The sequence below is a fragment of the Mirounga leonina genome, unplaced genomic scaffold (genome assembly GCF_011800145.1).
Source record: "Mirounga leonina isolate KUSES-001 unplaced genomic scaffold, KU_Mleo_1.0 Mir_150, whole genome shotgun sequence".
Lineage (NCBI taxonomy): Eukaryota > Metazoa > Chordata > Mammalia > Carnivora > Phocidae > Mirounga > Mirounga leonina.
The window spans coordinates 23,502,179-23,516,603 of record NW_023270374.1 but is presented as its reverse complement, the minus strand read 5'-3'; the positions used below and the strand labels follow the sequence as shown (position 1 = coordinate 23,516,603).

General features: G+C 37.9%; 1 protein-coding gene across 5 annotated transcripts in view; it reads left to right on the top strand.

The window, feature by feature from the left end:
- TPX2 (TPX2 microtubule nucleation factor) overlaps positions 1 to 14,425 on the top strand; it is a 57,247-nt gene that overhangs the window by 18,300 nt on the left and 24,522 nt on the right. For 4 of the 5 annotated variants that reach the window (XM_035006065.1, XM_035006066.1, XM_035006067.1 and 1 more), the window contains 4 exons: positions 1,701 to 1,827; positions 9,598 to 9,726; positions 10,853 to 10,981; positions 13,397 to 13,518. In XM_035006065.1, coding sequence (XP_034861956.1) covers positions 1,701 to 1,827; positions 9,598 to 9,726; positions 10,853 to 10,981; positions 13,397 to 13,518 — 507 coding nt within the window. The remainder of the gene's footprint in view (positions 1 to 1,700; positions 1,828 to 9,597; positions 9,727 to 10,852; positions 10,982 to 13,396; positions 13,519 to 14,425) is intronic. The other variant, XM_035006069.1, reaches the window with a different exon arrangement.

Genomic DNA, 14,425 nt, shown 5'->3' with positions numbered 1-14,425 from the left:
ATTGAAATCTTCAACTATATTGTTAAATTGTCTATTTCTCCCTTTAATTTTTTTCAGTTTTTCCTTCATGTATCTGGGCTTTGTTATTTTATATTTATATGCATATATTTATATATACACACACACATATATATGTGTGTTTGTAATTGTTATGTCCTCTTGATGAGTTGACTGCAACATATTTTTGTTAATGAAGTTTTATTGGAATACAGCCATACACATTTGCTCATGTTATTTATGACTATTATATTCTTATGATTTTTCTGTCAATTTGTTCCATGAATTAGAGGGAGTGATTGAAATTTCAGGCTATACTTATGGTTTTATCTATTTCTTATACTTTTTGCTTTGTGTATTTTGAAGCTCTGTTATTAGGTACATAACTATTTAGGTTGTTGTGGCATCTTGAGGAATTGACCATTTTATCATTTTGAAATGGTCATCTTTATCTCTGATGATATTCTTTGCTCTGAAATCTGCATTGTCTGATGTTAATATATCCATTCCAGCTTTCTTTTGATTAGTGCTAGCATGATGTGTCTTTATATTTTAAGTGCATTTTTTGTAGACAGTTTATAATATATATATTTTTTAAGATTTTATTTTTAAGTAATCTCTACACCCAACATGGGGCCTAAACTTACAACCCTGAGATCAAGAGTCATATTCCCTACTGACTGAGCCTGTCAGGTGCCCTGTAAAATTTTTATATTAAATTTTTAAAAATGTAATCATTTCTGCTTTTAAATGGGGTAAGTGCCTCTATTGTAGCCTTGACATAATACAATATCATTTTTTTTTGTTTCTTTTTCTCCCCTCCAGAAAAAAATTTCTTTAGGGAATGAGCCAAATGATTGTTTTCTGGAATAAATAATGCATGAAATGTGTTTTCATAGCCTGACTTTTCTTCCATTTATTTGGTTGGATTTTTTTTTCTTTTATGAAGGCTCAGTTCATAAGCTATACCAGCAAATGCTATTTCTTTCATGAAGGCTTTACTTGATTGTTCTTTCTTCTTATTTTTTTTTTCTCCTTATTCTTTTTTTTTTTTTTTTTTTAAGATTTTATTTATTTGACAGAGAGAGATACAGCGAGAGAGGGAACACAAGCAGGGGGAGTGGGAGAGGGAGAAGCAGGCTTCCCACGGAGCAGGGAGCCCGATGCGGGGCTCGATCCCAGGACCCTGGGATCATGACCTGAGCTGAAGGCAGATGCTTAACAACTGAGCCACCCAGGCACCCCTTTTCTCCTTATTCTTATAGTACTTTTTTGTTTCTGTTCCATGATGGCCATGGTAACATCAGAATACTTTATGATAAAATATCTCCTTTCCCTTCCCACCCCTATTTCCCCTTTCTCAAATGCTACATCTTTTAACTTTTAGTGTTTTCAATTTCTGGAGGGGAGAAAAGCTGGTGATTATACCCATAATGCCAGATAATATGATTGTATCAGCATTAAATGTCAGAGATGCTTTTTTCTAAGGTGGTGACTTAGGCTGGCAGATAGGCCTTGGATCCTACATTTCTGCTTCAACCAAAGTAGATTTTATAAATTGGTCTTCTGTATAAGATGTCACTGGAACTAATGGTTCCACTGCTTAGAAGGGATACACACACACATAGATATGTATGTATAGATAGGTCTCTCCAACTTTTTCCTTGGGATTTGAGTGCTGACTAGTTTTTGCTCTCCCACAGTTGACAACACTTATTACAAAGAGGCAGAAAAAGAAAATCTGGTGGAACAGTCCATTCCATCAAATGCTTGTTCTTCCCTGGAAGTCAAGGGAACCACCTCAAAAAATACTCCAGTGCAGCCTCAGAGGTAAGACTGTTTCAGGGCTCAAAGTGGTGGTTATATTAATGGTGTTCAAAGAATAATTATTGTCAGAGTACCTACTATGTGTCCCATACTATATTAGACTCTTTATATTACCTCATTTAATCTTCATAACATTTATGAGTTGTAGATAGTATGCTTAATTTATTGATAAGGACTTAGAGGTACTAAGTTGCTTAAAATTTATATCAGAGCCAGATTTCAGACTGATCAGTTTGGTTCCAGAGCCCTTGCTGTTTGCACCTTCAATATGGGTTGCAGTTTACTTGTGTGGATATATGACAGATATTTTTTTTCCTGTTTATAGGTTGTAAGTCAATTTCATAAGGGCAAGCATTATGTATTCTTACTGTGTCTAACAGTGTCTGGCAGGAGCAGAAGCTGAATAAATACTTGATGAATGAATGTATGGATGGATGGATGGGTGGGTTAAGCTGCAATCTTGGCACTGTGATCTTAAAACATTTAATCTCTTTGAATGTTGTATTTGTATCAGTATCTTTTTTTTTTTTTAAAGAGAGGGAGTGAGTGTGGGGTGTGGGGCAGAGAGAGAATCTTAAGTAGGCTCCATGCCCAGCACGGAGCCTGATGCAGAGCTCAATCTCACAACCCTGAGATCATAACCTGATTGAAATCAGGAGTTGGATAGTGGTTGATAGTGTTGCTCAAGTCTTCCATTTCCTTATTGATCTTCTAAGTGTACTATCCATTATTAAAAATGGGGATATTGAAATGTTCAACTATATTGTTAAATTGTCTATTTCTCCCTTTAATTTTTTCAGTTTTTCCTTCATGTATCTGGGGCTTTGTTATTTTATATATATATACACACACACACACATACATATATATATACAGATAATAATATGTATTGTTGCTCAGAAGTGATAAAATTACCCTTTGCAAAGCTTCATGTTGGCATAAGGGTATTGCCTTTTGAGGATAGTGTCATACAAGCTTATCCTAATCTTTTTTGATAAAGAAGCCCATTTTATTATTTTTTTAAATTTATGTTTTTATTATTTTTTAAAAGATTTTATTTATTTATTTATTTATTTATTTATTTATTTATTTATTTGAGAAAGAGAGTGAGCATGTGAGTGGGGGAAGAGGCAGAGGGAGAGGATCTCAAGCAGACTCCATGGTGAGCGTGGAGCCAGACGTGGGACTCGATCTCACACCATGAGATCATGACCTGAGCCAAAATCAAGAGTCGGAATCTGACTGAGCCACCTAGGTGCCCCGAGTAAAGAAGCCCATTTTAATCAAAGAATTCTGTGAAATCTGAACCAACTATATATCATAAGAGTCTTAAGAGATTACTACTGGTTGATTCTGTGGTTTCTGTTCCATGTTTAGATTGTGAATGAGGCCTACAGAAAAGGGATCCAGTGTCCTATAGATTTCTTCAGAATTCAGGAAAGTGTTAGTGTCTTCACTTCTCCATTTTGTGTATGATTGCTAAAAATGTCTTTCATCCTGACTGAATTCTGAATGCTTTTTGGAAGTGATGGTGTGACAGGAATCCAGCTGCTCTCAGAGTTAGAAGACCTGAATGGTTTTTTGTTTTGTTTTATTTTTAAGGCAAGTACCTCTACCCCTCAAAATCTCAGTTTACTGAGAATAACCAAATCCCTCAGGCTTCTTGTCAGAAAGGGCCAAGTAAGATGGTATGTGACAGTACTTCGTAAATGATACTGCATTATGAAAATGCATAATAAGAGGTAAAACATTAATGCCGTTAATCTCAGATCTCAGATTTATCTGGTCCAGAGTTGCCTAATCTGGAAAGGAATGGCAGCTGGGATAGAAAGGTATAGAGTCATACAAATTCCCTACTATTTTATTTTCACATGGTTTCAATAGATAGTCTAAAAGATGGCCAAAACTTTATTTTTTTTAAAAGATTTTATTTATTCATTTGAAAGAGAGAGACAGCGAGAGAGGGAACACAAGCAGGGGGAGTGGGAGAGGGAGAAGCAGGCTTCCTGCTGAGCAGGGAGCCCGATGCAGGGCTCAATCCCAGGACTCTGAGATCACGACCCGAGCCGAAGGCAGACACCTAACGCCTGAGCCACCCAGGCGCCCCGGCCAAAACTTCTTTGACACAGAATAGTTAAGAGTCAATAAGGCCTTAGTGTATCAATAATTTTTCCATGGAGGTGTTGCTTTACCACAAATATATGTTTTAATTTTTGGTATCTCATCCCTTAGCCATTTCTCCCTAAAGACACCCAGCAATTCTTCTCTTGACTTTATAACATTACTGTATGTTGAATTTAAGTAATGGTCCGAAATGGTTCTGTATTTATGTGCTTTGCCTTCTTTCTTTCTAATTTTTATGATTCCCAGTTCATTTTTAAAAATTAACTAATTTTGCTGGGTAATAATTTGCATATAGTAAAATGTACAGATCTTGAGTGTATGGTCTGATTAGTTTTGACAAATACATACCAGCATGCAACCATAATCTGACAATCAAAATATATAGAACATTTCCAACACTTCAGAAAGTTCTCTCATTCCTACCCCTTTATAGTCCATCTGTACTGCTGCTTCTGCCTTCTCACTCTCTCACCTCCCACCCAGAGGCAACCACTGTTCCAATTCCTGTCACCATTGATTAATTTGTCCTGCTCTAGATATTTTTTTAATTAATTAATTTGAGAGGGAGAGAGAGCATGAGAGGGGGGAGGGTCAGAGGCAGAAGGAGAGTCCCCCGGAGAAGGGAGCCTGATGTGAGGCTCGATCCCAGGACCCTGGGATCATGACCTGAGCCGAAGGCAGACACTTAATGACTGAGCCACCCAGGCGCCTCCAGATTTTTTTTTTTTTTTTTAAAGATTTTATTTATTTATTTATTTGAGAGAGAGAGAATGAGAGACAGAGAGCACGAGAGGGAAGAGGGCAGAGGGAGAAGCAGACCCCCTGCTGAGCAGGGAGCCCGATGTGGGACTCGATCCGGGGACTCCAGGATCATGACCTGAGCCGAAGGCAGTCGCTTAACCAACTGAGCCACCCAGGCGCCCGCCTCCAGATATTTTTATAAATGGAATTATATGTACTCTTTTATATCTGACTGCTTTCATTTACCATGTGTTTTTGAGATTATCCATGTCATTGCATGTATTGGTAGTTTGTTCCTTTTTATTGCTGATAAGTTCTGTTGAGTGGATATGCCACGATTTATTTATCCATTCAACAGATGATGGACATTTGGGTTGTTTCCAGTTTGGGGCTATAGAAAGCTGCTATGAGTAGTTGAGGACATGTATTTCTCTTGGGTAAATACTTAGGAGTGCAATTGCTGGACCATAATGTTAAATGTACGTTTATAAGAAATAGCCAGAATGTTTTCCAAAGTGACCGTACCATTTATATTCCCACTAGCAATATGTGAGAGTTTCAGTTGCTCCATATCCTAGCCAACTTTTGGTATTGTCAGACTTTTCAATGATATTTCATTGTTTTTAATTTGCATTTTTCTGATGACTAATGATGTTGATCCACATTTTCATGTGATTATTGGCTATTCATGTATTTGCATACATAGCTTTTTTAGTCTGGCTCCCTGCGGTCTCCCCTGGGTCTACAAAGGTTAGAGGTCAGCCAAGACTTTGAATTTATACTCAGGTTTAAGTGTTCATCCTCTCTGTGGCTCTCTTACTTCTGGGGTTTTGCCTCTAAATTTTCAGCCCTCTCGCCAGCTCTGATGTTTGTCTACTGACACTTCAGGCTAGTAAGATGTTAGCTTTGTGCTATCCTACTATATACACAGTGGGGAATACACTTAATAAAAAAAGCAGCGGGCGCCTGGGTGGCTCAGTTGGTTAAGCAACTGCCTTCGGCTCAGGTCATGATCCTGGAGTCCCAGGATCGAGTCCCGCATTGGGCTACCTGCTCAGCAGGGAGTCTGCTTCTCCCTCTCCCACTCCCCCCTCTTGTGCTCTCTCTCTCAAATAAATAAATAAAATCTTTAAAAAAAAAAAAAAGCAGCAAACTCACCAGTCTTATCTAGGCAGTTATGTCTTTTAAGTGTGGACACCTCACCAGTTTCTGCTTGCCTTTTTGCTGGACCCCCTGGGTTTTCTCTAATGGTTTAGCCATCAGGCAGGAATTGTACAGAGTTTTTGGTCAGATTTTGAGTGAAATCTTTTCTGTAACTCTTTTACTTTCAGGATTTTCCTCTGAATTTCCAGCTGTTATACTGGCCTTGAATTCTATCTTCTGTTATCTCTAGCCAGTGAGACTGGAATTTTCTGCTATTGGAGGTGCTATGTTTGGGGAGTACCTCAGGCTAAAAAGCTACTAACTCATAATTCTTACCCTTTGCAGTTGCTGTTTTTCATGGATAAATGTTCCTCTGTTTTCTGCCTGCTTTTGGTCACTTTCCAGTGCCTTCAAATAGTTGTAGTTTTGTGTTTTGTCTGTGTTTTGTAATATGTACTCTTTATTACTCATTCAGTACATCCGTTACTTCATTCCTTAATTGAATAAATTTGCTCTTTATTACTCCATGTTATTTTTTTATATGATTTTTATTTATTTGAGTGAGAGTGAGAGAGGTCACAGAGGAAGAGGGAGAAGCAGACTCGCCGCTGAGCAGGGAGCTCAATATGGGGCTCGATCCCAGGATCCTGAGATCATGACCTGAGCAGAAGGCAGATGCTTAACTGGCTGAACCACTCAGGCGCCCCTCCATGTATTTTTTAACATGTAATTTCTTTTAGAGATTATTAATATGAAATATTTGCAGATGAAAGATAGACATTTAGTTAGGATTTGCTTCAAAATCCAGAAGAGTGGATGGAGGGAAAACTGATACATGATTGGCTATGAGTAGATAATTTCTGAAACTAAATGAGTAATTAGTAGTTTACTATATTATTCTTTTTATTTTTAAAATATGCTTGATATTCTCCATAATAAAGATTTAAAAATTGTTACTCTATGCAATAGCATAAAAGTCTGAATATGTAATAATGTCTTTACAGTGTTTAGGACTTTTTTTTTTTTTTAAGATTTTATTTATTTATTTGACAGAGACACAGTGAGAGAGGGAACACAAACAGAGGGAGTGGGAGAGGGAGAAGCAGGCTTCCCGCTGAGCAGGGAGCCCGATGTGGGGCTCGATCTCAGGATCCTGGGATTATGACCCGAGCTGAAGGCAGATGCTTAATGACTGAGCCACCCAGGCACCCATACCGTGTTTGGGACTTTTATAAAGAAAATGTTGAGAGAAATTAAACAAGATCTAACTAAATGGCAGGGCATACCATATTTATGGTTGGGAGACTCAGTATTGTAAAGATGTCAATACTCCCTAACTGATCTAGAGATTTAATGCAATATCCATAAAAAAACCCAATGGTTTTCACTTTGGACGTTGATAAATTGATGCTAAAATTTATTGAGAAATGCAAAGGTCTAAGAATAGCCAGATACTTTTGAAGTGTTTGGTACATAGAAAGGCATATTATTATGAAGCTGCAATAATTAAAGCTTTATGGTAATACTCAAGGATTAATGAGACCAGTGGAATCAAATAGAAATTCACCTTCCCATATATGGACATGATTTATGACAAAGGTAGTACCACAGATCTGTGGGAAACAGTGCTCTCTCCCCTCCTTTAATAAACAATGCTTGGCTAGTGGACATCCAGATAGAACAGAATGAAACTTGGTCCCTACCTCACTCCATATAAACATCAATTCTTTCTTTCTTTTTTTTTTAAGTTTATTTATTTCTTTAAACTCTACATCCAACATGAGGCCTGAACCCACAACCCTGAGATCAAGAGTTTCATGTTCCTGACTGAGTCAGCCAGGCACCCTAAAACAGTCAATTCTATGTGGAATTGTAGATCTAAATATGAAAGCTAACGCTCATATAAGGAAATATAGGTGAATATCTTTATGACCTTGGAATAGGGAAGATTTTTTTTTTTTTTAATAGAACACAGAAAAGCACTGACCATAATGGTGAGGGCTATTGATGTATTTGAGACATTTATCTAATCAAATGATACCATAAAGAAAGTAAAAAGCCAACCCCCAAAGTGGGAGAAGATACTTGTGACACATAAAACCTATAAAGGGCTTATATTCATTATATATAAAGAATTCCTACTAATCAGGAAAGGATTGACCACCCAGTGGAAAACAAATAAGAGACCTGAACTAACACCTTATCAAAGAGGATATCCAAATGTCCAGTAAACATGTGAAAAGTTGCTCTATCTCACTGGTAATCAGAGAAAAGCAAATTAAAACCACAGTGAGGGGCGCCTGGGTGGCTCAGTCAGTTAAGTGTCTGCCTTTGGCTCAGGTCATGATCCTGGGGTCCTGGGATCGAGCCCCGCATCAGGCTCCTTGCTCAGTGGGGAGCTTGCTTCTCCCTCTCCCCTTGCTCCTCCCCCCCTGCTCTTGCTCACTTGCGCTCTCTCTCTCTGTCAAATAAATAAGTAAAATCTTTTTTTTTTTTTTTAAAGATTTTATTTATTTGAGAGAGAGAGAATGAGAGAGAGCGAACACACAAGAGGGGGGAGGGTCAGAGGGAGAAGCAGACTCCCCGCCGAGCAGGGAGCCCGATGTGGGACTCGATCCAGGGACTCCAGGATCATGACCTGAGCCGAAGGCAGTTGCTTAACCAACTGAGCCACCCAGGCACCCTAAGTAAAATCTTTAAAAAAAAAAAAAACCCACAATGAGATTTTACTAGATACCAGCTAAATTAAGTCATCTGACAATATCAAGTGTTCAGGAGGGTGTAGAGCAATTCAGACTATAATATAAATTTGCCAGGGTAAGCATAGATTGGTACAGTCACTTTGGAAAACAGCTTTAGTTGATATAACCAATGTCCTTATGACCTAACAGTCTTACAACTTATACCCAACAGCAACGTGTGTACATGTGTACCAAGAGACATATGTGAAAATTGGCAGTAGACTGGATAAATAGTGGTACGTTACTACAGTGACTGTTAGACAGCATGGACAATCAGTGAATTAAAGCTATATGAATCATGGTGGTTGAATCTCATAAACATAATGTTGAGTGAAACAAACCAGACAGAGAAAAATACATGCAGTAGTCTGATTATATTATCTAAAGGGTTTTTTTGTTGTTGTTATTCTTTGTTTTTTGTTTTCTTTCTAAACTTATGTATCATTTTTATGGAATGCATGCTAAATGGCATAACGATAAGGAAAAAGTAATGATTACTATAAAACAAGTCAGGATAGTAGTGCTGCCAGTGTTCTGTTTCTTAGCCTGGGTTGTGATTTCATGAGTCTTTACTTTGTAATCATTTAACTTAATTTTTGTTTTGTACTCTTTTTGGTATGTGTTATATTTTACCAAAAAGGAGTAATAAAGGAAAAAATAAGCACTTTAGTCAGTTACCAGGAGACCTGATCTCAAATGTCAAGTCTGACAGCAATGAGCTATATAACAGGGCCAAGTCACCTCATCTTTTTTGACTTTTACCAATAAAAGGAGGGAGTTGTACTAGGTGATTGCTGTACCTTAAAAAAAAAAAAAGCTGCATTTTAGTACCAACATTTTATGATGAAATTTCAAAACCTATCAGTAAGACAAGAAGAGATTAAGTTTTTAGAGTGGAAATAATACCATGAAACTCTTTGTAGCCCTTGGCAGTTTGACATACTTTCACATTTGTGGGGCACAATTGCATATCTGTAGTAGATGGATTCATTTCAGATAAATTTTGTCAATTCCTGTATCATAGAAGATCTACTAGACTCTCTGCTCAGAAAGATTTGGAACAGAAAGAAAAACATCATGTAAAAATGAAAGCCAAGAGATGTGCTACTCCTGTAATCATCAATGAAATTCCACCCTCCAAAAAAATGAAAGTGTAAGTAGCTACAGCTTCTGTCAGTTGGCATAGGGTTTACTCCTGTTTGCTCCTATGGTTAATAGCAATGGTGCTTGTTCTTATGGTTAATAGCAATAGGAATGTATTTTGCTGTAAGTAATAGCCTATTCAGCTAGAGTAGTCTATTTTTTTTAATTTTTATTTTTTTAGTATTTTATTTATTTATTTGAAAGAGAGACAGCAAGAGCGAGAGAAGGAACACAAGCAGGGGGAGTGGGAGAGGGAGAAGCAGCCTTCCCGCTGAGCAGGGAGCCCAATGCGGGGCTCGATCCCAGGACCCTGGGATCACGACCTGAGCCGAAGGCAGACACTTGATGACTGAGCCACCCAGGCACCCCTGCGCTAGAGTAGTTTAAAGAATAGTGATTTATTTGCTCCACAGAAGTTTGCTGTTGGCTTTGGTTCAGTGACTGAACAATGCCAGGGCAACATCTCTGTATTAGCTTTTCTTCATGCTTTGTTACTCAAGATGGCAACTCTGTGTTTCTCAGCTTCTTCCTTGTGCTTGTTGCCACATTGTCACAAGGTAGCTGCTATATTTCTAGGTATCACATCCATGTTCAAGAGAAGAAGGAGGGCATGGCAAAGGACAAGGGACAGCACCCATATCACAAAAGTGAAAATATTCCAGAAACCCTGCTTATACTTCAGTTGCCCTATTGTGTCACTTGGATTCTCCCTAGTTGCAAGAGAGGCTGTTGAAACAAGTACAGTAATTTTGCCTTTGGACATTGCTGCCCCAAACAAAATTGGAGTTCTATTAATAAGAAAGAAAGTAGAATAGATATTGGGAAGATGGTTAGCTATCTGCCATTTGTGCATCTGATAATGATCAGTTGGAATCCCTCCCCACCCTCCTGAACCATCATCAGACAATTCTCACCTTGACTTTTATTGGTGTGTTCTTGAAGTTTACCCATTATATCCATTGGTACATATGATCTAATGGTGCTACTGGAAGAATCTTGTGGTTGAGACATGCTTGTTGTCCTAAAGAATGAGAAAATTTAAGCCATATGTGGTAGATTTGGGGAGGAGAGTACAGCAGGGTATGCTTTAGGGAATTTAGAGTTTTTTTTTTTTTTTTTGTCCTTTTGAACTGAAGTTCTAACCATAAAAAGAAGCCAGAGGAAGAGGAAGAAGGCAGTGCTCATCAAGATACTTCGGAAAAATATGAGTCTTCCCCAGAGAAAGCCAAGGGCAGACATACTGTGTCTTGTGTACAGCCTGTGAGGTATGCTTCTTTCCTGAATTTAAACTTTAGAGTCAAAAGAGTAAAATTATAAGTGGGTATATCTGCAGTCTGGAGCACATGGAACTTGGGAAACTCATAAAGCTGTAATCATGGTGAGGTGAATTGTTTTATATCTTGGGAGATGCTCATCTTAAAAGTTGAGAAAAATATACTATTAAAGCAAATTAATCTGGGAAACAAATTGAGGGTTATGGAAAGGGAGGTGGGTGGGGGGACGGGGTAACTGAGTGATGGGCATTAAGGAGGGCACGTGATGTGATGAGCACTGGGTGTTATACGCAACTAATGAATCATTGAACATTACACCAAAAACTAATGATGTACTATATATTGGCTAATTGAATTTAAATTAAAAAGAATATTAAAGAAAGGCAAATTAAAAGAAATATAAAAGGAAAAAGTTAGTAAAGGTTTTTACTACCTGAATTGAACGGTTTTCATTTTGCCAAGCTCCCTTCTGGTCTTTACTCAAGCAAAAAATATATTTTCATAATCAGTATATAAGCAACTTTGGATTCTGTTTGTTTGTTTGTTTGTTTTTTAAAGATTTTATTTATTTATTTGAGACAGAGAGAATAAGAGACAGAGAGCATGAGAGGGAGGAGGGTCAGAGGGAGAAGCAGACTCCCTGCCGAGCAGGGAGCCCGATGCGGGACTCGATCCCGGGACTCCAGGATCATGACCTGAGCCGAAGGCAGTCGCTTAACCAACTGAGCCACCCAGGCTCCCGGATTCTGTTTTCCTTGCTTGCCACGAGAGTATTTCATTTTTTTTCCTGTACTACTGTAAAATCTTCACATTTATCCTTTTTTAATAGTTAATAGTCTATCAAATTATATTTAACCATTTCCTGTTGAAAATGCAGTTACCGATTTTTCACTATTTTTTTTTTTTTTAAAGATTTTATTTATTTATTTGAGACAGAGAGAATGAGAGAGAGAGAGCACATGAGAGAGGGGAGGGTCAGAGGGAGAAGCAGGCTCCCTGCCGAGCAGGGAGCCCGATGCGGGACTCGATCCAGGGACTCCAGGATCATGACCTGAGCCGAAAGCAGTCGCTTAACCAACTGAGCCACCCAGGCGCCCCCGATTTTTCACTATTACAAACAATCAGTGAACATCTTTATTGGCAGGGACTTTTCTTTGAGTAGTCTCTTTGGGCTAAAGAAAGAAAAATTCCTTGATTAAAGGATATGACTAGTGTTATGGCTACTGATATTAATTGCCAATTTTCTTTCTTTTTTTAATTTTAATTTTATTTTTTATTTATTTTTAATTTTTTTAATTTTATTTTTTAATACATATATATTTTTAGGGGGGGAGGGGCTGATGAAGAGGGGGAGAGAGAGAATCTTAAGCAGACTCCCCACCCGGTGCAGAGCCTGATGCAGGACATGATCTCACAACCCTGATATCATGAGCTGAGCCGAAATCAAGAATCAGAGATTCAACTGACTGAGCCACCCAGGCGCCCCACCAATTTTATTTCTGAAATGAATGTATATGAATTTACAGTGCCATCAGCTTTGGATGAATATTTTTATTTCTTTGTACTCTCATCCACATTGAATTTGTTTTTTTACATTTAAAATTGTTTCAAATTTAATTGATATGTTGATGGCATCAACTTATTTTAATTTTTACTTGATTGCTAATAGGATTGTGTTACTGTAATTGTAAACATCTTTTCCATATTTCCTCTTGGGGGAATTGTCTGTTTCCTTTTCTATTTATCTGTAAAGTGGTCTTAGTGATAGTCTCATTGCTAAGAATGGCTACTCTAAATTGAACCTTTACTATGTGTCAGGTACTTCGGAAATATCCGATTTAATAGTCACAAATATTCTGTGAGGATAAATATTTGTATTCTTCATTTTACAGTGGAGGTAACTGAGGCTCAGAGGTATTAAATAGTTTTCTCAAGAGCACATAGGCAGAAAATGAAATGTCAGGGTAGGCTTTGAGCTCTGGTTGGTTTCCCTCCTAAGTCTGTCCTCTCTTATCACAGTGTATATTTTATGTATAATAGACTTTTGTCATATTTCTTGTAAATATTTTCCCCATTCTGCTGGTATTTTAATCTTACTTTTTCTTGTGGCCTAAAAGCTAATCACTGCATAGTCAAATTTATGAGTTTTTTGTAGTATCTTCTATAGTCTATTTTAGCTATCTTTTAAAAAAATTTTCGATATTTTGGTATAAATTGTGAATTGGGTTTTTTTTCGTAGTGTTCCCTAATTAAGTCAATATCAGTTTATCAGATAATACTTTTTGGTTTTGATGGTTATTTTATCACAGGTTAAAAATCTGATCTATGTAATACCTTTAGACTCTTTTGAATCACAAACCTCTTTCTTCTCTCCTCTCTCATTTCCTTTACTGATTTGCCCCTTAGGCAGAAGATTCTCAAAAGTACTGAGGAGCAAGAGTTGGAGAAGAGAATGAAAATGCAACAGGAGGTGGTGGAGATGCGGAAAAAGAATGAAGAATTCAAGAAACTTGCTCTTGCCGGAATAGGTTAGCTTGGCTCTCGTTGAGTCTGATTTATGAAGGGTGCTTCTCATTATTTTGGTAGGGTTTTTGAAGTCTCTAAAAGGGAAAAAGGCTTTCCTGGTTAGTAGTCAGTAGAAAAAGATGTATTTATTGGACAGCTGGTACCCTTTATATTCCAATGACCGTTCCCTAGAATGTTTTATATACATTGGACCAGGGCCCCTGGCTGGCTCAGTCAATAGAGCATGTGACTCTTGGTCTCAGGGTCATAAGTTCAAGCCCCAAGTTGGGCATAAAGACTACTTTAAAAAAAAAAGCATTACATACATCGGGCCTTTCTCAGAGCACACTGTTGCTCTCTGCCTCTAATTATAGGACTCACACCCATCTTTCGAGGCCTTTTTCCATGAGACCTTCCCTCATTTCTTCAAGTAAAATTAATTCCTCCCCCCTTTTTCTTCCTAATTCTTTTTCTTTGTATTAGAAAAAGAAGGCATTAGGATTGAGACAGAAGATAAAGCCATTGGGCAGGCCAGTTTTTTGTTGTTGTTTTCCCATTTTAATCCTAGACAGAGGAAAAGAAAGCTGAGCAAATCCAGTTGTAGCTACAGAGGAAGAGTAGGACTGAGGGAGCCAAGGGGTCAGAGTTCTGCTTTGCTCTTAAATAGAGTTATTATTGGTGGAGTCAAAGCTATAAAGCCCTGCGAAAAAGCACTCCTGGAGTTTATAGGGTTTCCCTCTTAGACATGTTTAGTTAAGTATGCTTTTTAAGTCAATTCATAGCTTTTCCTGTCAAAAGAATTCCAGTTACTGTGTGTCTCCAGAGCTATGACCACACCTGGGAGATGGGATTCTTCTCCCCTTGTGCCACCTCTTTGCAGTTTGCATCTGATCAAAGGTCCTCAAACCGATAGTACTCAATGAATAAGGT